Below are 27,458 nucleotides of genomic sequence, written 5' to 3'. Positions count from 1 at the left end.
GGAATGGCCCAGGACAGTGGTGGAATCACCATCCATGGATGCATTTAAAAGGTGTTTGGAGCTGGTCCTTTAGGACGTGGTTTAAAAGTTGACTGTGGTGTTCATCAAAGGTTGGACTGGATGAGCTTGGAGCTTTCTTCCAACCCAAACATTCTGTGATTCCCTAGCAAGGCTGCCTGAAGAAGCCCTTGAACCTTCTTCTCCTTCAGGATTTGGGGAGAGGGAGACAAAATCCACTCTTTTCCTTGGAGCAGTCCCTGTGCTCCGCTAGAACTGCCGGGAGCACCCCAACTCCATCAGCCCTGGGCAGGGCACAAACTGAGGGCCTGGGCTCGATGCTTCCTGCCCTTCCATGAGGAAAAAGCTGGAAACCCTCTAAGGAAAACCAGAGGAAGATGGGGAGGGGGTCTCCCGCCAGACCCCCTTCTTCCCGGTCCCTGTGGGCATCACCCTCCTTCCTCCCATCCCTCCCTCCCTCCTTTGGGGCTTTTCCCCCCGAGGTTCTCTCCCAGACGTTATCCCCCGGAGACACCCATGGAGGGAGCCCGCGGGCAGAGGTGTCTGCGGCTGTATCTGTACCGGTGGAGAGTGCTTCCCCTTGAGGAGAACCCGCCCCGCACAGCCCGGCCCTTCCCCGCCTCAGCCCCCGGGGCCGAGCGGCTACATCCGTGCGGCGTCCCCGGCTGCTTCAGCCCCTCCGCTTCAGCCCAGCCTCGGCTCCTGGGCTCTCCCGCAGAGGGGAGGGACTCCTCGCCTGCCTCCTTCCCCTTCTCCTTCTCGGCGACTACACCCGGGAGAGAGCCGCGGAGCGCCGGGAGAGCAGGTTTCTGACGACCGGGGAAAAGGGGGAGAAGCGGGGAAAGGTGTGGGGGGACACGGTCCTTCCCGCCCCGACAAACGGGGAGAGGAGGCGGGAGGGGACCCCTTGGGACGCGGTGCTTGGAGGGAGAGTAAAATGGAGACCGGGGATGGTTCGGAAATGGGTCGGAAAAAGCGAATACGGAGCCGCCTTGCTACAGCCCGGGGCGGCTTTTTAGGGCGGCAGTCGGGGGTCCCAGCCGCGCTATGCAGCCGCTATCGCGACAGTGTTTCCCCGTGACAGTGGTGTCACGTCCTGCAGGCTGAGCTGGCAGGTTTCGGAGCGGCCAGGAGCTGGTGGGAAGGGAAGGGAAGGGAAGGGAAGGGAAGGGAAGGGAGGTTTGTAAATCATCTGCTGGCCGGGACCGGGTGTACACACCCGGGGAGTGAATTCGGATCGAGGTGCCCGAATCCGAAGTAATTGTGGTGTGAAGGGTTCTGCACAGCGCTGCTCTGGCTCCTGGGGAATGAGATAAGAATATGATATGAAGCAGATAAACAGGATCGGCTGCCATGCTAGCAGGAGGCACTTATGGGGCTGGGGAAGAAATGCTCCCCAACTCTGTACTGTGATGCTAATATAGGGTTAAAAATTCTCCTTTCTACCTCTTAAATGCCATTATGGTGGAGAAGCAAAGCTCCTGGAGCTTTCTGTGCTTCAGAGGAATGATGGAAGCAGGTTTGGTCCCTAAATCCATAGCCAAGCACAGCTTCTGCAGAGTTTAGATGTCTTTCAGGTGGCCGTGGCAGAGGGTGCAGAAAACAGCAGGGAAATACTTTGCTTCTTCTCAACTCGATTATAAAAAGTTCTTTTAAAGTAGCTTTGTGCCACGGGCTGTAGGTGGAAAAAAAAAAACCAAAAGAAAAAAGCATGGCAAAAGTCAAATGAACTGCATACTTGCAGGGCATATGGGGGGTAAAAAGGCCCCAGTCTTGGTGTTATGCTAATTGCCAGCAGAGAGAAGAGAGTGTGACTCCTCTTTGAGGTCTTTAATCAGACTTTGACTCGAAGGAGAAACAGTTTTCCCATGCTGAAAAACTCCTCTCAACAAATCTGGTGGGTTTGGGCTGCGTGTGAAGCCCTCAAGATGGGGTGTTAGGAGTGAAATGCACACAAGTGGAGGCACTTGTTGGCAGCTTTGCAACCAGCCTGCTTGGAAAGCTCTGCTCCAACATGGTGCTGGGAACTTGGAAGAGCTGCAGGGAAGAGCCCCAGCTCCCCTGGTGGGTGCTGATTCTTTTTTTCCCAAGAAAAAAGGGATGGATTGCAGCCTGCTGAAATGTGTGAACCAGGGAGTACCTCAGAGCCTGCCTGGAAGCTGCTAAGCCTGCCATATGACAGCCTGGTCATTACAGAAATAAAAACATGCTGGCACTGTTTAAAGCTGCCATTCCAGCATCTCAAAAAAAAAAAAAAATGTTCTGCCCTCCAGAGCCTGTCACAAAATCCAGCTGTGTGCTGCTTACCTGGAGATCTGCAAAGCCTACCTGTTGAAAAGCTCTTTGGAGAACTGGAGAGCATTTATATTTTATTTTTTTTCTGTGGGAGAAGCTTTTTCTCGCTGTTTATGCATCACAGGCTCAATTTTCCAAGCTGATTTTCCTGTTAGCATGTGACAGGTGTTTGGTCTCAGCACTGTTGCATAGGGAACTGTAAGTAATGGGTATAGAAATACAAGTATACCTTGCACTGGTTCCCACGAAAGCTTTGGGTTTTGGCTCTTTCTTGCACTGAGAGAAAGAAAAAGAGCCCAGAGGAATTCAGCAAAGTCACCGTTTTGCATTTTGGGCCTTGAAATGGGCCATGGGGAAGCAGCAGTGTCAGCAGTGTGGTGCAGGAGGCCTGGGTTTGGTTTGGGTGGAGGTATTTAAAAGCAGATGAGGCACTTCAGGACATGCTTCAGTGGGTATCCACTGGGATCCAAACCACAGCAGGTTCATCAAACAGAGGGGAGTTCTCTGGGAGGACTGACAGATAAACCAGTGTCAGGAAAGGGGTTTAAAGCTTCAGTTTTCCTTTTGAATCTGGAAGCAGTGGTGAATTCCCCTAGGTTATGAATGGCATTTTTTATCTTCCTTGTGGCAGCTCCTAATTCCCTTCTCATCCTTGCCCTCCAAACCTCTCATTTGCTTGTCTGCCCTTAAACCCCCCTGGGCTGGGGTGGGGATGGCTCTTTCTGGAGGGGGAGAAGCAGCTGGCAGGAGAAGTTTGGAGGTGGTGTTTCTGGGGTCTGCCTGCAGAAGGTCCCTGGCCCAGAGAGGGGAGAAGCACAACCCTGGGAAGCTTGCAGGTAACAGGACAGCAGGAGGGAGGAGCATCCCAGGGAGTGGAGGAGGCAGGAGTGAGAAGACCCTTTTCTTCTCTAAGAGAGAAATAACCCTTCATTCTCCAGCTTTAAGGGGTTAAAATTTTCTGGAGAACCCATTTGTGATCCCTGGGTCCAGCCTCAGCTGGAGGAGGGAAATAACCCTTCATTCTGCAGCTTTAAAAGGGTTAAAACTTTCTGGAGAACCCATTTGTGATCTCTGGATAACCTCTCTGGTCCAGCCTGAGCTGGAGGAGGGAAATAACCCCTTAAAGCTGCAGAGAGAAGGGTTAAAACTTTCTGGAGAACCCACTTGTGATCTCTCTGGTCCAGCCTCAGCTGGAGGAGGGAAATAACCCTTAATTCTCCAGCTTTAAGGGGTTAAAATTTTCTGGAGAACCTATTTGTGATCTCTGGGTAACCCCTCTGGTCCAGCCTGAGCTGGAGGAGGGAAATAACCCCTTAAAGCTGCAGAGAGAAGGGTTAAAACTTTCTGGAGAACCCACTTGTGATCTCTTTGGTCCAGCCTCAGCTGAAGGAGGGAAATAACCCTTCATTCTGCAGCTTTAAAAGGGTTAAAACTTTCTGGAGAACCCATTTGTGATCTCTCTGGTCCAGCCTCAGCTGGAGGAGGGAAATAACCCTTCATTCTGCAGCTTTAAAAGGGTTAAAACTTTCTGGAGAACCCATTTGTGATCTCTGGATAACCTCTCTGGTCCAGCCTGAGCTGGAGGAGGGAAATAACCCCTTAAAGCTGTAGAGAGAAGGGTTAAAGCTTTCTGGAGAACCCATTTGTGGTCTCTCTGGTCCAGCCTCAGCTGGAGGAGGGAAATAACCCTTAATTCTCCAGCTTTAAGGGGTTAAAATTTTCTGGAGAACCCATTTGTGATCTCTGGGTAACCTCTCTGGTCCAGCCTGAGCTGGAGGAGGGAAATAACCCCTTAAAGCTGCAGAGAGAAGGGTTAAAACTTTCTGGAGAACCCACTTGTGATCTCTTTGGTCCAGCCTCAGCTGAAGGAGGGAAATAACCCTTAATTCTCCAGCTTTAAGGGGTTAAAACTTTCTGGAGAACCCATTTGTGATCTCTCTGGTCCAGCCTGAGCTGGAAGAGGGAAATAACCCCTTAAAGCTGTAGAGAGAAGGGTTAAAACTTTCTGGAGACCCAATTTGTGCCTAAGCAGGGAACTAGACTTTTAATTCCTTAAACCTTTCATGGCATAATCAGATTGCTTCAGCATTCACAGAAGATTGTCTGCCACAGAAAGGAGCAATGATTTATTGCTTCAAAAGCAGTCATTTAAATGGGTAATAGCCATTAGCTTGTTAGAACTAATGACTTGCTATCTCAAGGCACCTTCTTTAGAGTTTTTGCAGTCCTTAAAAAGCCCTGGTGAATGGGATCAGATGATTTGACAAGCCAAGACATTTTGATCACTGTTGTACATTTTTATTTAAAGGGAATGAATGGTCCAGGGGTTGGAAATCTGCCTGCCTGAGTGCAGGGAGGTGTAGCTGCTGTTAAAAATTATTGCTGGAAGGGAGACTCCAAGAGCTTCCCAAGCCTCTTCTGAGCAATGTAGAACCCCAAAAGTGAAGGTGATTGGGGGTGAAGGTGCAGGAGGGCTTCTGGGGAAGCACAGATCTATTTAGCTTTGTAGCATTCCCTGGGATTGGGGGTGAGCTGGGTGTGCAAATGGCAGGGCCTGACTCTGGACCTTGGAAGAGCCATGGAAAGCTGCATTCCAGCCACTGGAAAACTTCCCTCTTTCCAGGGAAGCCCCTGCACAGGCCTGGGTTACAGCCAAGTGAGCTGCCATCTTCGTGGAGGGTTGGTATTAAAAGAACTGAAAAAACCCTAGATTTTGGGGGAAATACAGAGCTGTCAAGGGTGCAGCCAGCCAAGTGCTTAAACTACTTTGCTTTTTTATTGACTAAAATGCTGTACTCCTCTGGCAGGTGGGACTGAGAGCTCCCTGGCTGCAGTTTGAGGCAGCAGAGAGCAGGGCTGTCCCTTTTTTGGCTGTTTTGCCCTGGACAAGACCAGAGTGACATTTGTGAGGCAGGTCAGCAGTGTCCAGAGCTGGTATCAGGCACAGGGCAGGGCAGGAACAGGGACAAGGTTGTTCCCTCCTCAGTTTAGTTCCTGCTGGCCTCAGGCTGGCAGGGAGGTACAGGCCACTTGGACAGAATCCTCAACAGAATCTGCTTTTTTTTTTTTTTGCTTTTTTTTTTAGGAAGAAATTAGCTGTTAGAAAGGCTGGCAATGATGGCCACAGCTTTTTGAAGGTGTAATGGGTGATGCAGCCAGCATGCTCACTGCTTTCTGGCCATTCCCAAACTGCTGTGGCTGGGCTTCCTTTTCTTTTTCCCTTTTTCCCCTCCATCCAGCCCCATTATCTGCAAGCAACACAAAATAGAAATCCCCTTACACTTAATCTTGATCCAGACTTTCCATTAGGCACCTAACCATGAAGATGCCCCAAAAGACACGTTTGGGTTGATTTTGGGGGATCAGTTGGGTCAGGCCCAACTATCAGGACAGACTTTCTAAGCTGTGGGGTTGACTTTGCTCCCCTCACCCCCTTGCTCTTTACTCCACTGCTAACTTCATCTTGATTCATGTATGCAACAAGGAGGGGAGTGTTATAAAAAAACAGGAGGAGCTGGCAAACTTTCAGGTCTTTGAGATGTAATCATCCAGCTCAGAGTCTTCATCAGCATAGCAGGGTTTCTAAGTTTAAACAGATCTGCAGAGAAAAAAAAAAAAAAACAAACACCAAAACCCAACAGTGTCCCAGCCACATGCATGGTGGCAAAGGCTGGGCTTTGTCAAAGGAGTTTTCCAAAAGATTTCTGATGAGTTTGGGATTCCAGAGGTGGATTTGATAAGGTCAGGGAGAGATCATAGAATCACAGAATCCCAGAATGGGCTGGGTTGGAAGGGAGCTCAGAGCTCCTCAAGTCCAAGCCTTGCTCCACTCCCCCCGTGGTTCCCAGCCCATGGCACTGAGTGCCACATCCAGGCTCTTTTGAAATATCTCCAGGGCTGGAGAATCCACCCCTTCCCTGGGCAGCCCATTCCAAGGGCTGAGCACCCTCTGGGGAAAGAAATTCTTTCTCATGGCCAACCTAAACCTCCCCTGGCACAACTTGAGACCTCTTGTGCCCTCTTGTCTTGCTGAGAGTTGCCTGGGAAAAGAGCCCAACCCCCCCCTGGCTCCAACCTCCTTTCAGGGAGTTGGAGAGAGTGATGAGGTCTCCCCTGAGCCTCCTCTTCTCCAGCCTCAACACCCCCAGCTCCCTCAGCCCTTCCTCCCAGGAATTCTGCTGGATCCCTTCCCAGCCTCCTTGCTCTTCTCTGGACCTGCTCCAGCACCTCAAGCTCCTTCCTCAGCTGAGCTGAGCTGAGCTGAGCTGAGGGGCCCAGAACTGGACCCAGGACTCAAGCTGTGGCCTCCCCAGGGCTGAGCACAAGGGCAGAATCCCTTCCCTGGACCTGCTGGCCACGCTGTTCCTGAGCCAGCCCAGGATGCCATTGGCCTTCTTGGCCACCTGGGCACACTGCTGCCTCCTCTTCAGCTTCCTGGCAATCCAGACTCCCAGCTCCCTTTCTGCCACTCTCTGCCCAGCCTGGAGCTCCCCAGGGGGTTCTTGTGGCCAAAGGGCAGGACCCGGCCCTTGGAATCTTCAACCTCATCCCCTTGGGATCAGCCCAACTCTCCAGTCTCTCCAGGTCCCTCTGCAGAGCCCTCCTGCCTTCCAGCTGATCCACACTGCCCCCAGCTTAGTGTCAGCTGGGAATTTGCTGCTGATGGACTCAATGCCCTCCTCTAAATCCTCACTCAAGATATTAAACAGCACTGGGCCCAACACTGATCCCTGGGGGACACCACTAGTGACCGGCCGCCATTTTGATGCAGCCCCGTTCAGCACCACTCTCTGGGCCCATTCCAGCCAGTTCCTAACCCAGCACAGATGCTCCTGTCCAAGCTGTGGGATGAAGTGTGGCTGATGACACCGTGCTTCTGCAGCTAAAAGGGAAGTCTAGCCCACTTCATGTCTTTCAGATAACTATATTAGCTCATAAATTTTCATGGAGCTTCTGTGGGTTTTTTTCCCTGACACACAGGCAGATCCACAGTGTGGTGAGTGGTAGCTTTTGCTTGCCTTAAAAGAGCAAGAGAGACTTTTGGGGGGTTGGAACAGCACCATAACATCCCTCCTGGGATCCCCCAGGGCTGGGGCTGGTTGGGAAGTGACCCTGTAGTCCCAGTACCCCATTTATCCAGGGCACATCCAATCCTTGTACAACATTTGGGCTTCAAAAGTAATTATTTTTTTTTTTATGAGATAGAAAAAGTGAAAATTCCTCAGGCTGACTTTCCTCCTCACTGCAAGTTCAAATAGTGACTGTGCTGGGTTTACTTTTTGAAGTGTGAAGGTTCAGAGTGTTTGCCACCTGGGTGATTTTACAGTAGGAGGATTCTGCTGCCTCTGACAAGATCCATCTCTGGCTTGGGTATTTTCCAGGGGTTTTGTCACTGATTATTCTTCTCTGGTCAGTAGCAGGGTTGTATTTGTGTAGTCAATCATGTGTGATAGACTGGATTACGTGCTCAACATCCAACCCTGCTGTGGCCTGGGCAGCCCAGAACTAATTCCTGGACTCACCAAGCAGGTTTTTGAGATGGTGGAACAGAGGGAAATGTCTTTGGTGTTACAGCTCACCTAGTCCTGGGGTCTGGAGGGAAGAAAGCAGGGGGGGAAATGTGGTGAGAAAAGCTTCTGGTAAGGGTTGGCTACCACCCTTGTCCTTGCTGGGTTTTTCTTTCCTTCTTGCATGAATTTTTCATGGTGGTTGGTACTGAAAATGACTGAATTAGTCACTCTTCCCCCTTGCCCACACAACTGGAAATAGAGATTTTTGTAGTGAGAGAGTTTTTAGGAGGTGGCAGAGCAGCTGCTGGAAGGGAAGGGTTCAGTGCTGCTCCTCCCTAGCTCTGAGCAGCTCTCAGGAGAGCAGATCCCACACCCTGGGAGGAAAAGACCCCAAAAAGTTGTGGGTATGTGAGCAGAAAGCAGGGATGGATGTGGGGAGCTGGGAGCCTGCTCCTTGGTTTGGTCTGAAAAATACCTGTGGGACCTGGGGTGATGTGAGTGGGGTCTGGGTGAGGAATTGGGAGCTGTGGGACATGGGGTGATGTGAGTGGGGTCTGGGTGAGGAGATGGGAGCTGTGGGACATGGGGTGATGTGAGTGGGGTCTGGGTGAGGAATTGGGAGCTGTGGGACATGGGGTGATGTGAGTGGGGTCTGGGTGAGGAATTGGGAGCTGTGGGACATGGGGTGATGTGAGTGGGGTCTGGGTGAGGAATTGGGAGCTGTGGGACATGGGGTGATGTGAGTGGGGTCTGGGTGAGGAATTGGGAGCTGTGGGACATGGGGTGATGTGAGTGGGGTCTGGGTGAGGAATTGGGAGCTGTGGGACATGGGGTGATGTGAGTGGGGTCTGGGTGAGGAATTGGGAGCTGTGGGACCTGGGGTGATGTGAGTGGGGTCTGGGTGAGGAATGGGAGCTGTGGGATGTGGGGTGATGTGAGTGGGGTCTGGGTGAGGAGATGGGAGCTGTGGGACATGGGGTGATGTGAGTGGGGTCTGGGTGAGGAGATGGGAGCTGTGGGACCTGGGGTGATGTGAGTGGGGTCTGGGTGAGGAATGGGAGCTGTGGGATGTGGGGTGATGTGAGTGGGGTCTGGGTGAGGAATGGGAGCTGTGGGACATGGGGTGATGTGAGTGGGGTCTGGGTGAGGAACTGGGAGCTGTGGGACATGGGGTGATGTGAGTGGGGTCTGGGTGAGGAACTGGGAGCTGTGGGACACGGGGTGATGTGAGTGGGGTCTGGGTGAGGAGATGGGAGCTGTGGGACATGGGGTGATGTGAGTGGGGTCTGGGAGAGGAATTGGGAGCTGTGGGACATGGGGTGATGTGAGTGGGGTCTGGGTGAGGAGATGGGAGCTGTGGGACATGGGGTGATGTGAGTGGGGTCTGGGTGAGGAATTGGGAGCTGTGGGACATGGGGTGATGTGAGTGGGGTCTGGGTGAGATGGCTCTGTTCAGTCAGCTTTTTCAGAAGAGGTGTTGGGAGGTTTTACTGGGTTTGCTGGTGGGAATGAGTGCTCCCTGCTGGCTTCTCAGGAGGTGAAGGGGCTTTTAAAGTGGAAAATCTGGTGTCTCCTTCTCAGCACATGTCTAGCAGTGTGGTAACCAGCTCATCTTCATCCCCATGGAGCTCTGTTCAGCCTGTGCTCAAATGGGTGAGGTGTTATTTAAATATTAGATATTTTAAGCACTACTAAAAGGAAGTGCAGTCTGTATATATATATTTTTTTTAAGTGAAAAAGGGTATCCTTGGCCTATCTAAAAGAGAGTGGTATATGGCTGTGGCTTGCCAAGAGTCTTTTCCAGGCTGAAGCTTGAAGCTGTCTGTGCTCAAATGCTGTGTGCCAGAAAGCACCTTCTGGTCCTCTGAGGTTTTCCACTGGAAGGAAGAAAATGAGGGAAGGTCTTTCCTTCCACACTGCTGCTGCACTGGTTACCTATTGTTGCTCTCAGCAATTGCTGGGGATGCCTGAGCAGAGAAGCCAGCTTTAATTTCATCTCAGCAGAGCTCCAGTGAGTTGTTTGATTTTTGAAGGGGAAAAAAAAAAAAATATTTGGCTTATTCTGGGCCGTTTACTTGGCAGCTGGGAGGCTCTCTGCTTTTTTGGCAGAGGAGTGCAGACAAATTCCAGCAGGGTGCTGAGAGGATTGGATGGGTTGCATCTTGCATTCTGTCTCTCCTCTTTGGGAAGGACTTGTGAGGCTGCTTTCTGAGAAAGCAATCTTCAATTTAATCCTCTGGCTGCTCCACTTTGCATTGCAGACAGTCCTGTGTGTTCTCTCTGCTAGGGAAGAGGTGTCTGATGACAACCTCATTAGCAGAGACATGTTAATCTGGTTGGTGTGGGATTTTCTCCTGGGTGCTCCATGGGGAAGAGAGGTTGGCCCTCAGCAAAAGAGTAGGAACAGGTTGTGGGGTTGGAGGGCAACAGGTGACTGGAGTTGGTTGTTCTCTGGTCTGGTTGTGGTTAGGATCAGGTTAGTGCCTCAGTCAGGATCTTGAGGATGAAAGAAAAGTTTTCTGGTGGCCCAGCAGAAGACCAGGAAAGCCCAGAACTAAAGAACTTCAAAGACCAACCAGATCCCAGCTGGATCTTGGGCTGTCTTTCTGCTCTAGCCTGTGGGATTTCTTCTTTAGGAGGACAGGCAGAGCTGGAAATCATGGATTTTAAAAGTCTCCTTACCCAGGGGCTCTGATTTCCAGCAGGAACCTGCTGCTCTCAGTGTTTCCCACCTCCTAGAAGTGACTCTGAGAGGAAACCTAACCAGGCAGCCTGTCCTCCCACGGCTCAGCTTTGCTCTTTTCTTCACTGGGAGTCTCCACGCTGCTCTTTTTTTATCAGGTGGAGCTTTTGGGGATGAGAAGGAGTCTCCTGGGGGAAGTGGGGCAATGCCCACCTGTCCTTCAGACCCTTTACAAAGCATTTCTAACCATGGGTTGGGGTCATCCCTGTGTGCCACACCTTGGTGGCAGGTGCACTTGTCACCTGCATCCACGTGCTGACCCCAAAAGGATCTGGGAGCAGGGTCTCTGGGATGGTGCCACAATCATCCTGGAAGGTCAGCTTCATGTAGGAAAAGGCACAGGATCACACTTGGGATGCCTGATGGCTCCTGCCATACGCTGGGGAAAGGTGAATGGGGTCACTGTGGAGTTTTGTAGGGACAATTAGGTGGCTGCTGGGCCCTGGGGACAGCATCCTATTGTATCTGAAAGACCAGGAAAGCCCAGAACTAAAGAACTTCAAAGACCAACCAGATCCCAGCTGGATCTTGGGCTGTCTTTCTGCTCTAGCCTGTGGGATTTCTTCTTTAGGAGGACAGGCAGAGCTGGAAATCATGGATTTTAAAAGTCTCCTTACCCAGGGGCTCTGATTTCCAGCAGGAACCTGCTGCTCTCAGTGTTTCCCACCTCCTAGAAGTGACTCTGAGAGGAAACCTAACCAGGCAGCTTGTCCTCCCACGGCTCAGCTTTGCTCTTTTCTTCACTGGGAGTCTCCATGCTGCTCTTTTTTTATCAGGTGGAGCTTTTGGGATTGAGAAGGAGTCTCCTGGGGGAAGTGGGGCAATGCCCACCTGTCCTTCAGACCCTTTACAAAGCATTTCTAACCATGGGTTGGGGTCATCCCTGCGTGCCACACCTTGGTGGCAGGTGCACTTGTCACCTGCATCCACGTGCTGACCCCAAAAGGATCTGGGAGCAGGGTGTCTGGGATGAAGGGATGGTGCCACAATCATCCTGGAAGGTCAGCTTCGTGTAGGAAAAGGCACAGGATCACACTTGGGATGTGTGATGGCTCCTGCCAGACGCTGGGGAAAGGTGAATGGGGTCACTGTGGAGTTTTGTAGGGACAATTAGATGGCTGCTGGGCTGATGTGAGTGGGGTCTGGGTGAGGAGATGGGAGCTGTGGGACATGGGGTGATGTGAGTGGGGTCTGGGTGAGGAATTGGGAGCTGTGGGACGTGGGGTGATGTGAGTGGGGTCTGGGTGAGGAATTGGGAGGTGTGGGACATGGGGTGATGTGAGTGGGGTCTGGGTGAGGAGATGGGAGCTGTGGGACGTGGGGTGATGTGAGTGGGGTCTGGGTGAGGAATTGGGAGCTGTAGGACATGGGGTGATGTGAGTGGGGTCTGGGTGAGGAATTGGGAGCTGTGGGACGTGGGGTGATGTGAGTGGGGTCTGGGTGAGGAGATGGGAGCTGTGGGACGTGGGGTGATGTGAGTGGGGTCTGGGTGAGGAATTGGGAGCTGTGGGACATGGGGTGATGTGAGTGGGGTCTGGGTGAGGAATTGGGAGCTGTGGGACATGGGGTGATGTGAGTGGGGTCTGGGTGAGGAATTGGGAGCTGTGGGACATGGGGTGATGTGAGTGGGGTCTGGGTGAGGAATTGGGAGCTGTGGGACGTGGGGTGATGTGAGTGGGGTCTGGGTGAGGAATTGGGAGCTGTGGGACATGGGGTGATGTGAGTGGGGTCTGGGTGAGGAACTGGGAGCTGTGGGACATGGGGTGATGTGAGTGGGGTCTGGGTGAGGAACTGGGAGCTGTGGGACATGGGGTGATGTGAGTGGGGTCTGGGTGAGGAACTGGGAGCTGTGGGACATGGGGTGATGTGAGTGGGGTCTGGGTGAGGAACTGGGAGCTGTGGGACATGGGGGGATGTGAGTGGGGTCTGGGTGAGGAATTGGGAGCTGTGGGACATGGGGTGATGTGAGTGGGGTCTGGGTGAGGAATTGGGAGCTGTGGGACATGGGGTGATGTGAGTGGGGTCTGGGTGAGGAATTGGGAGCTGTGGGACATGGGGTGATGTGAGTGGGGTCTGGGTGAGGAGATGGGAGCTGTGGGACATGGGGTGATGTGAGTGGGGTCTGGGTGAGGAGATGGGAGCTGTGGGACGTGGGGTGATGTGAGTGGGGTCTGGGTGAGGAATTGGGAGCTGTGGGACATGGGGTGATGTGAGTGGGGTCTGGGTGAGGAATTGGGAGCTGTGGGACATGGGGTGATGTGAGTGGGTTCTGGGTGAGGAATTGGGAGCTGTGGGATGTGGGGTGATGTGAGTGGGGTCTGGGTGAGGAATTGGGAGCTGTGGGACATGGGGTGATGTGAGTGGGGTCTGGGTGAGGAGATGGGAGCTGTGGGACATGGGGTGATGTGAGTGGGGTCTGGGTGAGGAATTGGGAGCTGTGGGACATGGGGTGATGTGAGTGGGGTCTGGGTGAGGAGATGGGAGCTGTGGGACATGGGGTGATGTGAGTGGGGTCTGGGTGAGGAATTGGGAGCTGTGGGATGTGGGGTGATGTGAGTGGGGTCTGGGTGAGGAATTGGGAGCTGTGGGATGTGGGGTGATGTGAGTGGGGTCTGGGAGAGGAATTGGGAGCTGTGGGACATGGGGTGATGTGAGTGGGGTCTGGGTGAGGAATTGGGAGCTGTGGGACATGGGGTGATGTGAGTGGGGTCTGGGTGAGGAGATGGGAGCTGTGGGACATGGGGTGATGTGAGTGGGGTCTGGGTGAGGAATTGGGAGCTGTGGGACATGGGGTGATGTGAGTGGGGTCTGGGTGAGGAGACAGACAACGTTTTTGTGTGTGACACTTGTAACCAGTGCTGTGTCAAGGGAAATAAAACCTTGTTTTCCTGAGCTGCTTTTTCTCTCCCTGCACACCTAACTCTTCCTGATGCTGGTCCCATTGACTGGTTGCAGAACTGGGGAGCTCCTCTGAGCAATTCTCTCTCTTAATGAGAAAATGTTTTATTGGAAAATCGAGTGGATGCTCTGACAGGGAGGGTCTGAAACCTTAAGCCCTGCAAAGTCTTGAAATTTAGAAACTGAAACATTCTTCAATCTTTTCCAGTTCTGAGAGGCTAAAAGTAGAGCAGGCCATTTTTTTTAGGTTAGGTTCATCAGAGTTTTAGATCATTTAGGGTTTTTTTTATTTGGTGTTTTTTTTTTTTTTTTACCATAGAACATATCAAGATGAGAGAATTGAAACCATTTTTCTTCAGACTTTTCTCCCCAGCCCAAAGACATTTTTTTACAGAAGCAATTTAGATTCCAATCCATTGCCATTCTCCCAGTTTTTAAGGCACATGCTGTGAATGGAAGAAGAAAACCTGATTTAGAACTTTTCTTCTCTGCTTCTCTTTCCGGGTGGGTTTTCTGGAGCAGTTTGGAGCTTCAGAGTAGAGGTGCAGAGCCCAAGGAGGAGATTTTCCTCTCCTTGTAGGCTATAACTGGATGTCTTAAGGTTTGGTTGGGTTTTATGAAGCCAAATCTGTCCATCAGGAAAACATTTTCTGGAGGATCTGCTGCCAAGTGCCAGATTTTAAATGTTTCTCACACTGTAGTTAGAGAACATTAAATCAGGGTGGAACAAAAGAATCAATCAAGAAACAAGATGCTGCTTCTGGTCCAGGTGGGAATCTTGTCTGCCAAGAAAGCAGGAAAGTGTTTTTTTTTTAAATCAGGCTCTATCTAGATGCACAGCCTGGAGGAACAGCATCAAGTGGATCATCCTCTGGCTGCTGGCCATGTTGGCCCAGAGGGTTGGGAGGGATGGTCAGGAGGCTTGGTTGGGCTTTGGAAAAGCTTTACTGGTGGTAAAAGAGACAGCACCAGCTTCAGAACTGGAGGGCTGGCTTGTTTTGCTTGAAGAGTGGGAAGTTGGGGATGGGCTGTGTGGGTGCTACAAGGTTGGTTGTGCCCAGTGGGGGAGACCTGGCTGGTCCTGGTTGCTCTGGTTGATTGCTGGTGATGCTCTGGGCTGGTCCTGGCTGTTCTGGTTCCTGGTGATGCTCTGGGCTGGTCCTGGTTGATTGCTGGTGATGTTTTGGGCTGGTCCTGGCTGCTCTGGTTGATTTCTGGTGATGCTCTGGGCTGGTCCTGGTTGATTGCTGGTGATGTTTTGGGCTGGTCCTGGCTGCTCTGGTTGATTTCTGGTGATGCTCTGGGCTGGTCCTGGCTGCTCTGGTTGGTTCTTGGTGATGCTCTGGGCTGGTCCTGGTTGATTGCTGGTGATGTTTTGGGCTGGTCCTGGCTGCTCTGGTTGATTGCTGGTGGTGCTCTGGGCTGGTTCTGGCTGAGAGAGAGGTAACACATCACATCAAAATAAATACAGAGCAGGATAAAGATGTCCCTCTTTCTGCAAATTTCTGTTGCTTGCTGGTGCGTAAACTGATTTTATGAGTGCTTCAGGAGCTAGACCTGGCTCCTCTCCATCACTACTCATCCAACAGAGCCCCTGTGGCATTCTTGGGACAGTGACCACTCTCTGGTGGCTTCCTGGGCTGGAGGAGATGCCACCACTTGCTGGACCCAGGCTGAGGGCTTTGTTTTGGTTGGTTGCTGCAACTCTCTACACAACTACAACTCTCCCCGTTCGAGTACTCTGGAGATATCCCTCATGGAGGCTCAAAACACGAGTGCCTGCAGGCCATCAGCCAGTTCCATGAACCACCAATTGTTTCAGTGCTTCCACCGTGTTCACCGATGCCAGAAAAAGGCTGAAAATGGCCTCCTGTGTATGGCAGGATAAGGGACAGTGGAAGCAACATGGCACTGACAAAGACAACCTGCAGGCTCTGGAACTACTGGCTGTCCTTTGGGCCTACAAAATGGCGACGTGTCCCCCTTAACGTCGTCTCCGACTCTCGATATGCGGGAGGAGTGGCGAACTGTATTGAGTTTGCTCTGCCAGACAGGGAGGGAGCTGGGAGTCTGGATTGCCAGGGAGCTGAAGAGGAGGCAGCAGTGTGCCCAGGTGGCCAAGAAGGCCAATGGCATCCTGGGCTGGCTCAGGAACAGCGTGGCCAGCAGGTCCAGGGAAGGGATTCTGCCCCTGTGCTCAGCCCTGGGGAGGCCACAGCTTGAGTCCTGGGTCCAGTTCTGGGCCCCTCAGCTCAGCTCAGCTCAGCTCAGCTCAGCTCAGCTGAGGAAGGAGCTTGAGGTGCTGGAGCAGGTCCAGAGAAGAGCAAGGAGGCTGGGAAGGGATCCAGCAGCAGAATTCCTGGGAGGAAGGGCTGAGGGAGCTGGGGGTGTTGAGGCTGGAGAAGAGGAGGCTCAGGGGAGACCTCCTCACTCTCTCCAACTCCCTGAAAGGAGGTTGGAGCCAGGGGGGGGTTGGGCTCTTTTCCCAGGCAACTCTCAGCAAGACAAGAGGGCACAAGAGGTCTCAAGTTGTGCCAGGGGAGGTTTAGGTTGGCCATGAGAAAGAATTTCTTTCCCCAGAGGGTGCTCAGACCTTGGAATGGGCTGCCCAGGGAAGGGGTGGATTCTCCAGCCCTGGAGATATTTCCAAAGAGCCTGGATGTGGCACTCAGTGCCATGGGCTGGGAACCACGGGGGGAGTGGAGCAAGGCTTGGACTTGAGGAGCTCTGATGTCCCTTCCAACCCAGCAAAAAAAAAAAAAGAGGATGCTCTCATCAAGCCAGAACAAAACCAACAAACCCAACCAACTGGAACTCTTCCTCACATGACAGCGTGTGCTGAGAATTCACACCCAACCGTGCTGTCTTCTCCACATCCGTAGCCATCAAACATCGTTAGGCCTAGGGGAAGGAAAGGCAAAGCTGACTCCCTGGTCAGCCTAGGAATGCAGGGTCCTGTAACTCAGTTTGGGAAGGCTCAAAACAGCCATTCCTTGTTCCACCAAGGCACTGAAGCACACGTTTGCAATGCCATGGGAAGATGCCAAAGGGATTGTTAAAGCATGCCCTCAGTGCACAAAGTTTGGCCCTGCCCTAGGAGTGGGGGTCAACCCACACGGGCTGCAAGCAGGAGAGATCTGGCAGATGGATGTCACCCACGTTCCAGAGTTTGGAGGACTCCAATATGTCTGTGTGACCACAGACACCTTTTCAGGTGTGATTTGGGTGACAGCTCAGACAGGGGAGAAGGGTTTACATGTGGTCCAGCACCTGACCAATTGCTTTGCTGTCATGGGGGTCCCCCAAGCAGTAAAAACTGACAATGCAGCTGCTTATACAGGAGGAAAGGTCAAGCAGTTTCTTGCTACTTGGGGAGTAAAACACATTACAGAGATCCCTCATTCACCTACAGGCCAGGAGATGGTGGAAAGATCCAGTCACACCCTGAAAACATATTTAGAAAAGCAAAAAGACAGCAAAGACATGGACCTGCAGGTGTGGCTTAGCAAAGTGCTTTTTACACTGAATTTTCTCAGTCTAAGCCCTGATTCCCAACAGCCCCCCGTGTTACTCCATTACTCATCCCAGCAAATCAACAGCATGCCAGAAATCCAAATTAATTACAAGGATCCATCTACAGGTCAGTGGGGAGGGCCCAAGCTGCTCCTGTTTGCTGGAAGAGGTTTTAGCTGTGTCTCCACAGACTCTGGACCTCTTTGGGTACCCAGTAAATGGACACCAGATCATTAATGGACAACGATGCCTTGAGAATGATCCTTGCCTGAGCTTCCTTTTCATGCTTTTTTCTGCACTTCCTTTTTTTTCTTCCAGCTGGTGATAAAATACTGGGAGCAGAAGGATTTAGCCCCAGGTTTCATGCTTGTGTTGTTAGAGGCTTTATTGTTATCCTCAGACCAAAAATCAGATTTCTGTCCCAAGCTCATTCTAAGCTTCAGTTTTATTTATTAAAAAAAAAAAAAAAAAAGTTGTATCACCTAAAGCTGTGAGTTTCACTGTTGCTTTTTTTTTAGCTGGTGATACCAGGGAGTAAAGTAAATTTGAGCTCTCTCCTTTTCTTAAGAGTGGCCCTGGATAAATGCTTGTTCTGCTTTTTAATGACTTCTCTTAGGTGGCAAAAATAAATGTGGGGTTTGAGCCTTGAGAATGATCCTTGCCTGAGCTTCCTTTTCATGCTTGTTTCTGCACTACCTTTTTTTTTTCTTCCAGCTGATAATAAAATAATAATATGATAAATAAAAAAAATAATAAATATTTAAAATAATATATAATAATAATAAAATGATAATAAAATACTGGGAGCAGAAGGATTTAGCCCCAGGTTTCATGCTTGTGTTGTTAGAGGCTTTATTGTTATCCTCAGACCAAAAATCAGATTTCTGTCCCAAGCTCATTCTAAGCTTCAGTTTTATTTATTAAAAAAAAAAAAAGTGTAAGTTGTATCACCTAAAGCTGTGAGTTTCACTGTTGCTTTTTTTTTAGCTGGTGATACCAGGGAGTAAAGTAAATTTGAGCTCTCTCCTTTTCTTAACAGTGGCCCTGGATAAATGCTTGTTCTGCTTTTTAATGACTTCTCTTAGGTGGCAAAAATAAATGTGGGGTTTGAGCCTTGAGAATGATCCTTGCCTGAGCTTCCTTTTCATGCTTGTTTCTGCACTTCCTTTTTTTTCTTCCAGCTGATAATAAAATAATAATAAGATGATAAATAAAATAAATAATAAATATTTAAAATAATATAATAATAATAAAATAAAATACTGGGAGCAGAAGGATTTAGCCCCAGGTTTCATGCTTGTGTTGTTAGAGGCCTTATTGTTATCCTCAGACCAAAAATCAGATTTCTGTCCCAAGCTCATTCTAAGCTTCAGTTTTATTTATTAAAAAAAAAAAAAAAAGTGTAAGTTGTATCACCTAAAGCTGTGAGTTTCACTGTTGCTTTTTTTTTAGCTGGTGATACCAGGGAGTAAAGTAAATTTGAGCTCTCTCCTTTTCTTAACAGTGACCCTGGATAAATGCTTATTCTGCTTTTTAATGACTTCTCTTAGGTGGCAAAAATAAATGTGGGGTTTGAGCCTTGAGAATGATCCTTGCCTGAGCTTCCTTTTCATGCTTGTTTCTGCACTACCTCTTTTTTTTCTTCCAGCTGATAATAAAATAATAGTAAGATGATAAATAAAATAAATAATAAATATTTAAAATAATATAATAATAATAAAGTGATAATAAAATACTGGGAGCAGAAGGGTTTAGCCCCAGGTTTCATGCTTGTGTTGTTAGAGGCTTTATTGTTATCCTCAGACCAAAAATCAGATTTCTGTCCCAAGCTCATTCTAAGCTTCAGTTTTATTTATTAAAAAAAAAAAAAAAAAAAGTTGTATCACCTCCTGGCACCTAAAGCTGAGATTTTCACTGTTGCTTTTTTCCTACAATCCCTACCACAGGCAGCAGCATTTCCATGACCAAAAATGGGGTTTTGGCATTATTAAATCAAATTTTTTTTTTTTTTTTTTTTTTTTCTCTTTACCTAGGTTCCTAAAAATTAGCACTATGACTGATGGAGACTATGATTATCTGATCAAACTCCTGGCCCTTGGAGACTCTGGGGTTGGAAAAACAACATTCCTGTACAGATACACTGACAACAAATTCAATCCCAAATTCATCACAACAGTTGGGATAGATTTTCGGGAAAAGAGAGTGGTAAGTTGTCTCCCAGGAAGGAGAACACCTTTTTTTTTGGCTTTTTTCATTTCTGCTGAGAGCAATATTTATTATCTCTGGCAATATCTACTGCCTCTCTGCCTGCAGGGTATAAAATGTGGTGATAATCCTTCTCCTTGGCTTAAAAAAGTTGGAATTAGGAACTGGATAAAGGGGAAAAAATGCCATTATCCACATCCCAATGTTGGGTTGTAAAATGGTTTATTGCACATTGGTATAAAAGGATCTGATATGAAATATAGGGGATAAATTCAGCTTTCTAATAGGAATCCCTCAGTTAAACCATAATAAATACAAGATGTTAGACCCCAAGCAGTTCTCCTTAAAAAAAAGACATTCAAATGCTTGCCCAGTTGGAGACTTCTTTAAAATGCATTCTTTTTAGCTTAATTTTTTAATTATTTCATTAGAATACAGGGGGAAGATTCACTGCCTGGTCAGTGGGGGTTGAGGGATGCCCTGAAGAAAAAATAATCTGAATTCTGCCTCAAATTTCTCATCATCAACCTTCCTCAAGTTAAATCTGCTGCTCAGGTTGGAGTGGAACCTGGGCTGTGGGATCACCCAAGAGTAAAATAATAAAACCCCAGGTTTTTCTGTTGTGAGTTTTTTGGGTTTTTTTTTTTTTTTTTTCAAGGAAATGTCTGAACATGCAAATTGCCAGAGTATTTTTTTCCATGGCTGCTCAGACTCTGATTAATATGTTTTAAACACAGCTGCTGGCTTCTTTCCAGAAGGTTGAACATTCCTGCTGAAGGTTGCAGACAGATTTCTGCTGTAATTTTCCAGGCCTGGACTTTTTGGGGTCAGGTTTTTTGGGGTCAGTTTTTAAGAAGAGGAGAAACCAGGTGGAAATGACCAGCTTTGAGGTGTCCTGAAGCTCTGTCTAATAAATTGCCTTCTAAAAAAGAGGTGCAAAAGGTTAAATATGGGTTTTGTTGGGTAAAAGTCAGCTTAAAAAATGACCCTTTGGGACTCCTTGTTTCTCAGGTTAAATATTACAGGAACATGCACCAGTTTAATGCACAAAAAATATGGTGCAGTTGATAAACTGATTTTTTTCTGCTTTTCAGACCAGTCCCTAAAGTCTGTTTTTTCTTGATCTAAATACAAGGGCAATATTTGACTGCTTTTAAAATTGCTGAGGGTCTGCTCACCTGCCTTGGATAACAAACCCAGCTCCTGCTTATTTTATCCCTTTGTCTTTTTCCTGCAGCATTTACATGCAGCCTCTGTTTAATCAAGGATTGAGCCTCAGCAAAAGGTCACAGTGATTTTTTTTTTAATTACTTTTTTTTTTTTTTTTTAAAACACCAGGAGTTTGCAGTTGCAGTCAGCAAGGGAATCATTGATGTCCAATGGAAGTCAATGGTGGAAAAAAAAAATAAAACTCTTTTTCTAATAGTGGTTAAGCCTGTCAGCCAGCTGTAAATTTTAAAAGAGCAGCAATGAAACAGAACCCAGGCAGCTTTACTTCTAATTTGAAGTAACTTTTGAAGTACTTTTTTCACTTCTAATTTCAAGTGCCAAATATGACCAAATTCTCTCTTGAAAGTGCAGCTTTCATGGACGTTTCGTGTGCCTCCTGGGCTTTTAAATCCTATTTAAAATCCTATTTTTATTTTAAAAAAGCCCTCTGAGGTGTGGAGGTAAGAGGCAGCATTTAGTGAAGGACTGAAGTGTTGCTCCTTAATTTTTGCTTGAAGAAAATGTGCACAGTTCTCAGGGTGGATTCACCTCTCTCCTCAGGTTTACAACAGCAGAGGACCCAATGGATCTCCAGGAAAAGCCTTCAAGGTGCATCTCCAGCTTTGGGACACAGCTGGACAGGAAAGGTAATAGACTGCAGCTCCTTGGAAAGTAGTTCTGGGGTTTTCTGGGTAAACCATTAATCCAGGCAGATGAAAAAAAAAAAAACCACTTTTTTTTTTGGGTGTATTTTAGGACAAGAAAGTCTTGCAGAAATAAAGTTTCTCTGTCACTGCCACAATGAGCAGAGGATTTTAGGAACTTGGGCACCATGCTGCCTTGTTTCTAGCTCCCAGGAGTTAGCTTTTTTTTGGCTTGTTTTGTCCTGTTATTTTGGCTTCAGAATATTCCTCATCTCCTCTGGAGGTTATTATATAACTTACCCAAATCTTTTACTGTACTTTACATTTTTTTCTGTCAGGCTGGGTGGTAGGGCAGGTGTTGATGGAGGTTTTCAACCCCTGGCACAGGGAGGTGGTTGGATCCCCCTCCCTTGAGGTGTTTCAGAGCCACACAGCTGAGATGCTGAGAAATCCTGGAGTCAGCAGAATTAGTTTTATGGTGGGACTTGATGATTTTAAAGGCTTTTTCCAACCAAAATGACTCTGAGAAGATGGAACCAGACTTTTTCCAGGCTCACAGCTCCAGGGCAAGAGGTGGTGGCCACAAGGAGCAGTGAGGGGACAGGACCCAAGTGTTGGCTGGAGGAGTGGGGCAGCCCTGGAGCAGGTTTTGTTTTTTTTTTTTAATTTGCTCATTCCCCATCTATTCTTTCCACAATTTTCATGACTCCTCCCCACTAAGTTTGGTCCTGTTTTTTTTTTTTAAGAGGCAGAAGCCTGTGTGGTGCTTTCTGAACCTGCTTTTGGCTGCCACGAAGAGGGTGAGGTTGCCCTGGGGATGACTTCTTGATGTCATTTGCCAGCAAGGGGAAGACAAAGTGACTCCCACCTTGATGTAAACACTTCAAAAATTTTGCTGGGTGTGAGGGGAGCTGGAGAGCAGCAGAGCAGAGCATTTGCCCAGTGGAGAGGAATTAAAGTGGTGATGAGGCAGAGTGAGCAGTGCCACGTGGATGAAAAGCAGAAGGAAGCTGAATTTTTGTGGCTCCATCTCTACCCTCAAGCCCTGGTTGTCTGCACCCCCTCTGCAAGGCATTAAACATTTGGAAGCTACTCTATTATTTTTATTTTTTTTTCCCTGAAAAGAAAGCCTAGAAGCAGTGTCAGGTGTCTTGAGATGGAGAGCTTTTTTTTTTAATTTTCTTTCATTTTCATGGCTGTGTGGCATGAAATACCTTTTCTGCTAGGTGATGCAGTGCTGCTTTGTGCTCCACTAGAACCTGGAGCTCTAAGAACCACCAGCAGCATTTTTTCACAGTTCTGATTTGTGCCCTTTTGGTGCCAAACAGAATTGCACACCAGGCTTTGGAGTTTCATCCCAGCTCCTTGGCTTTGCAGGAAGCTGGAGAACAGTCCCATCAAACTGGGCTTGTAAACAACATCTTCCCTTTCTTGTTTTCTTTATATTTCTTTCATTTCCATCACTGCACAGCCCTCCAGTGTGTCTCATGTCTGTGCCTGTGATTTGTGAGGCAATAAATGCTTCAGGATCTTTGCTTTTTTGGGTTGTTTTTTTTTTTTTTCCCTGCTTCTGTCTCTGCCTCAGTGAAATCAGGCAGAATCTGAACTAAAAGATTAGTCACTGGCAATGTTTCTATTCTCACACAGAAGCTTCCTCTGGTTTGTTGCTCACAAACTGATTAATAAATGTTTGCTGGTAGGATGCATCAGAGCTAAAATGAAAGCCCAGAATTATTTTCTTTTGCTTTTCCTTCCAAGGGAATATAGCACTAAATTTTGCAGACTCTTCAGGTTTCAAGATTTTTTTTTTTTTTTAAGAGAATTTTTGCAGTTCAGAAAAGCATTACTTTATCTTTTTTTTTTTTTTTTCCTGTGTTGTCTTTTTTTTTTTTTTTTTCTTCTTTTACCTTCAGATTTCGAAGCCTCACCACAGCATTTTTCAGAGATGCTATGGGCTTTTTACTGATGTTTGATCTCACCAGTCAACAGAGCTTCTTAAATGTCAGAAATTGGATGAGTAAGTAGAACCATGGACTTTGCATTTATTGGTTGACTTGAAGCTTTCTGGGGGGTTTTAACCTCTTGGGTTTTCTGTGTTATTCTTTGTGAGCTGGAAAATGCCCAGGGAAGGTCCTTGTGTCTAGTGGGGTACTTGGAGCCTGGAATTTGGGGTGAAAGCTTCACCACATTGGAAAAAGATCCCAGGATATTTTGAATTTTTTTTTTTTTTTTGCAGAATAGACTGTTTTGGGCATATTCTTGATAATTTGGTTGGATTTGTGGGGTACTTGGAGCCTGGAATTTGGGGTGAAAGTTTCACCACATTGGAAAAAGATCCCAGGATATTTTGAATTTTTTTTTTTTTTTTTCAGAATAGACTGTTTTGGGCATATTCTTGATAATTTGGTTGGATTTGTGGGGTACTTGGAGCCTGGAATTTGGGGTGAAAGCTTCACCACATTGGAAAAAGATCCCAATATATTTTGAATTTTTTTTTTTTTTTTTGCAGAATAGACTGTTTTGGGCATATTCTTGATAATTTGGTTTGGATTTGTGGGGTACTTGGAGCTTGGAATTTGGGGTGAAAGCTTCACCACATTGGAAAAAGATTCCAGGATATTTTGAATTTTTTTTATTTTTTTTTGCACAATAGACTGTTTTGGGCATATTCTTGATAATTTGGTTGGATTTGTGGGGTACTTGGAGCCTGGAATTTGGGGTGAAAGCTTCACCACATTGGAAAAAGATCCCAATATATTTTGAATTTATTTTTTTTTTTGCACATCAGACTGTTTTGGGCATATTCTTGATAATTTGGTTGGATTTGTGGGGTACTTGGAGCCTGGAATTTGGGGTGAAAGCTTCACCACATTGGAAAAAGATCCCAGGATATTTTGAATTTATTTTTTTTTTTATTTTTTTGCACTTCTGAAGTTTATTGCAGGTGATGGTGGTGGAGGTTCTGCTAAAGCACTGGGTTTAATGCACTGAAACCTTGTTATATGTTGGTAAAATAAATACTGAAAGTCATTTTTTTTTACTTCCTGCTCTGAAAAATTCCCCTGAAAAGGAAATGTGGAACAAGAAATGTGGTTGGTAGGAAGTGATGGGCTGGTTAGTCCAGGACCTTTTAAGGTGGGGAGCCAGAAAGGTATTTGGGTTTTTTTTGTCAACACTTTTGGTTTCTAAAACTCTCCCAACATTTTCTTACCTCCTGTTTTTTTGTTTTTTTTTTTTGCTTTTTTTTTTTTTTTGCTTCTAGGTCAGCTGCAAGCCAATGCATATTGTGAGAACCCAGACATAGTTTTAATTGGTAATAAAGCTGATTTATCAGACCAAAGGGAGGTGAATGAAAGGCAAGCAAAAGACCTGGCAGATAAATATGGGTAAGTAAATTCTGAGTAAATTTAATCTCAAAGTGGTGTAAATGGAGCTGCTGGCTCCCTGGAGATACTTGCAAGGAAACTTTAAGCCTGGTAGATGTGGTATCTCCCACACCTATAGTGATACCCACCTTGTTACACCTTCACATTGACCTTTTTTTAGCAGAAAATATATAGAATAAAACACATTTTTGGGGTAGTTTGGCTGAAATGAAACATTCTTCCTAGAAAAGCCCATTTTGGGGATGTTGGCTTGTCCCAGCATTTCAGGACAGAGTACACCAAAGGCTGATGAATGCTCAGTGAATTAAATAACTAACAATATTTATAATTTGCTTTTTTAATTAGTTTGGAAATAGAGACACACCTGTAAGTTTTGGTCAGGTTCTAAGTGTGGGGTGTTTTTTTCCCTGATGGGTGTTACCTGAGAGACTTTTTCAGCCGAGTTTGTGCTGCTGCCGCTCTCAGGGCAACTTGAACTCAAAAGGCAAGGACACATTTTGTAAATTACCAAATTACCAACTTTGCCACCGTGCCACCAGATTCTAGAAGCAGGACTTTGGGTTCTGCCCAGCAAGGAAAAAAGTCCCAAGAATTTTGTCCCATTCATTTTTGGTGCCACTAAATTTCCAGCTCCACGCGGAGCGTCGGGAAGAGCCGAGTCTGGGTTGCCTCGCAAAGTCTCTCCAGCAACCTTTTTCCTTTCCTTGCAGCATTCCCTACTTTGAAACGAGTGCTGCTACTGGACAGAACGTGGAGAAGGCTGTGGATAAACTCCTGGACTTGATAATGAAGAGGATGGAGCAGTGTGTGGACAAGACACAGGTCTCTGACACAGCCAACGGAGGCAGCTCGGGGAAGCTCGAGGCGGCCAAACCGGAGGAGAAAAAGTGTGCCTGCTAAACATCATCTCTAAACTGTGACAACCAGTGAAAAAAATGTCATCAGAACACACCTGACCTACCACCAAGGCTCTGGTGAGCCCTGCACAGGAGCAAAGTCACGTTGTTTTCTTGGGATTGTGCATTTTGTTTTCTCCAAAGAACTGGTTTCAAACTAAAAGCTGTGTTTCCGTGAGACGCTTGTGCTGAAATGATCCTTCCTGGTGTGGTGCCCTCTCCATGGGAAGCTCTCCCACCTCTCCTTCTCCCCTCTCCTTTACCCCTACCCCTCATCTTTATTTTTCATGTGATCAGGAGACTGAAGAGAGGAAAGTAGCTTTATTTTTTTAAAAAGGGAGGGAAAGAACCTTTTGTCTGCATACACTGGGTACTGAAATTAAAATGGAGGCGGGTGGTTTTCTAGGTCTGTGCCATTTTTCCAGAGAATCCTGTTTCTTTATATTTCTTAATCTGCATCAGGGACTGGGTGTTTTCTAAGGCAGAGATAGAAAAGATTTTAAGTGGCTTATTAAAAAAAAGTTTTTCTGGCTTGCACAGAGGAAGCAATGCTGTGAATTATGTCCTGAGTGAATCACCGAGAAGAGGGTGAGGGGGGGTGTGGTTTGGGGGCAAGAAGTAGGGCATTTAATTAAAAAAAAAAATTAATAATTATCAGGGAATTGTGCAGCATTGTTTGTGTTGCAAATAATCCAAGCAGGGATTGGAGTGTTACAGGAAAAAAATATGGAGAGGGATTCTGAAGCTGCAGGGATAGTTTTTAAAAGAGATACTGTATGACTTCTTACCCTTAGCAAAAAAATATTCTCTTTTTTCTTCTGTGTCTCTGGGTGACTGAGCTACACTGCTGTGCTGAGAGAGCCTCTGAGTAAGGAAAAACATGGCTTGGGGGCTTGGAATGCCTGAATTCCAGAATCTGGGACTGAGGAGGCAGAAGGGTGTTGCAGAAGCTTGCAGGTGGCTCAGCTCAAAGGGTGGAAGTTGCTCTGTTGGTGCAGTGTGAAAGTTCTAGTGAACTTTCTTTTTTTCAAGTTCTAGTGAACCAGAAAGGTCACAAATATAGAGGAAAAACTGAAAGAAAAATCCTATATTTATAAGTAAAGAGCATTTTCTAATCTGAGTTACAGCTCGGATAAATAAATAGATATTTATTATCTACCCTGTCTTTTTTTTTTTTTTTTTTTTTTTTTTTGAGAATAACCATTCTGGTTTTATACAAGTGGTAGTTAAAGTTCTGGTTTTATTGTACTTTAAGCTACTTTAACACCACTTGGGAGAGTGCAGATTTGGGGGAAAGGGAGCAGATCTCTTTACAACTCAATCTTAATTAATTGGGTTGGCTGGACTGCAGGCTTTCCTGTATTTAATTTTTTTCATCTTTTTCACTCAAAGCTGCAGCCCTGTTGAACAGCAAGCTGATCACTGCTGAAAAAAGGGTTTTTTTTTCTGCCCTGCTCCTGAGCTGATGTTTTATCTGATGGTTTGGGATGGCTGTGGGGCAGATGGTGCACCCTTAGGAGGTGAGTAGCCAAATATCTGTGCTTCCCATGGCAGAAACACCACTTGCAAGCTGGGAAGATTCCAAAAGTGATGGGCTAGACCTAAAGACTAGAGAAATAGTGAATATTAGAGGCTAGAAATAGCCCTGGCACCTCAAGAGGTGGAAATGTGGTGGTCAGCAAGTGGTTTCCTGGGCAGAAGATGTAAGGTGGTAGCAAGCAGGCTGATAGATAAATGAGATGAAGTTGACTAGAAGCTGTTTTTTTTCTTTAAAGTTGTACTGCTTTTTAATATATAGCAGAAAATGTCTGCATAAATTGTATTTATAGATCAATACACACCAAAAAGCAAAAAAAAAACCAAAAAAAAAAACCAACACTACCAAAAAACCCCACAGCGTGTCTTGAATCCCTGAAAATGATGAGCTGAGAGATCCCTGGTTTGGTGGCACTGGATTTTTGCCTCTTGGACAGGAGGGAAAGGTGTTGCTAAGAATTCCCAGCACTCATCCCAGGGCAGCTGGGCTGAAAAAGCTCTGAGAGAGCTGGAAGTGTCTCCAGGAGCAGCAGATGATTCCTGGCAAGGTGTGGACAATCCCAAACCTCTGGCACAGCTTCAGAGCACCTCAAGTGAAGCTCAGT

The 27,458-nt window shown here is 47.3% G+C and overlaps 1 protein-coding gene across 1 annotated transcript; it reads left to right on the top strand.

The window, feature by feature from the left end:
• The first annotated feature begins 616 nt into the window (after positions 1–616).
• Positions 617–26,026, top strand: LOC139789379 (ras-related protein Rab-27B). Its single transcript, XM_071730017.1, has 6 exons — positions 617–823; positions 19,011–19,182; positions 20,953–21,038; positions 22,949–23,052; positions 24,298–24,421; positions 25,132–26,026. Exons 2-6 carry the CDS (start codon positions 19,030–19,032, stop codon positions 25,319–25,321), a joined length of 657 nt encoding a protein of 218 aa, XP_071586118.1. The 5' UTR covers positions 617–823; positions 19,011–19,029; the 3' UTR covers positions 25,322–26,026.
• The last annotated feature ends 1,432 nt before the right edge of the window (positions 26,027–27,458 follow it).

This window comes from Heliangelus exortis, chromosome Z (assembly GCF_036169615.1).
Source record: "Heliangelus exortis chromosome Z, bHelExo1.hap1, whole genome shotgun sequence".
NCBI lineage: Eukaryota > Metazoa > Chordata > Aves > Apodiformes > Trochilidae > Heliangelus > Heliangelus exortis.
The sequence above is the reverse complement of the archived record's forward strand: the minus strand, read 5'-3'. Positions and strand labels throughout refer to the sequence as shown.

Excerpts from the sequence above, each read along its gene's own strand:
- LOC139789379 (XM_071730017.1), top strand. The coding sequence starts at position 19,030 with ATGACTGATGGAGACTATGATTATCTGATCAAACTCCTGGCCCTTGGA. Across the intron at positions 21,039-22,948 it reads GACACAGCTGGACAGGAAAG|ATTTCGAAGCCTCACCACAG; the intron begins GTAATAGACTGC and ends TTTTACCTTCAG. Across the intron at positions 23,053-24,297 it reads AAATGTCAGAAATTGGATGA|GTCAGCTGCAAGCCAATGCA; the intron begins GTAAGTAGAACC and ends TTTTGCTTCTAG.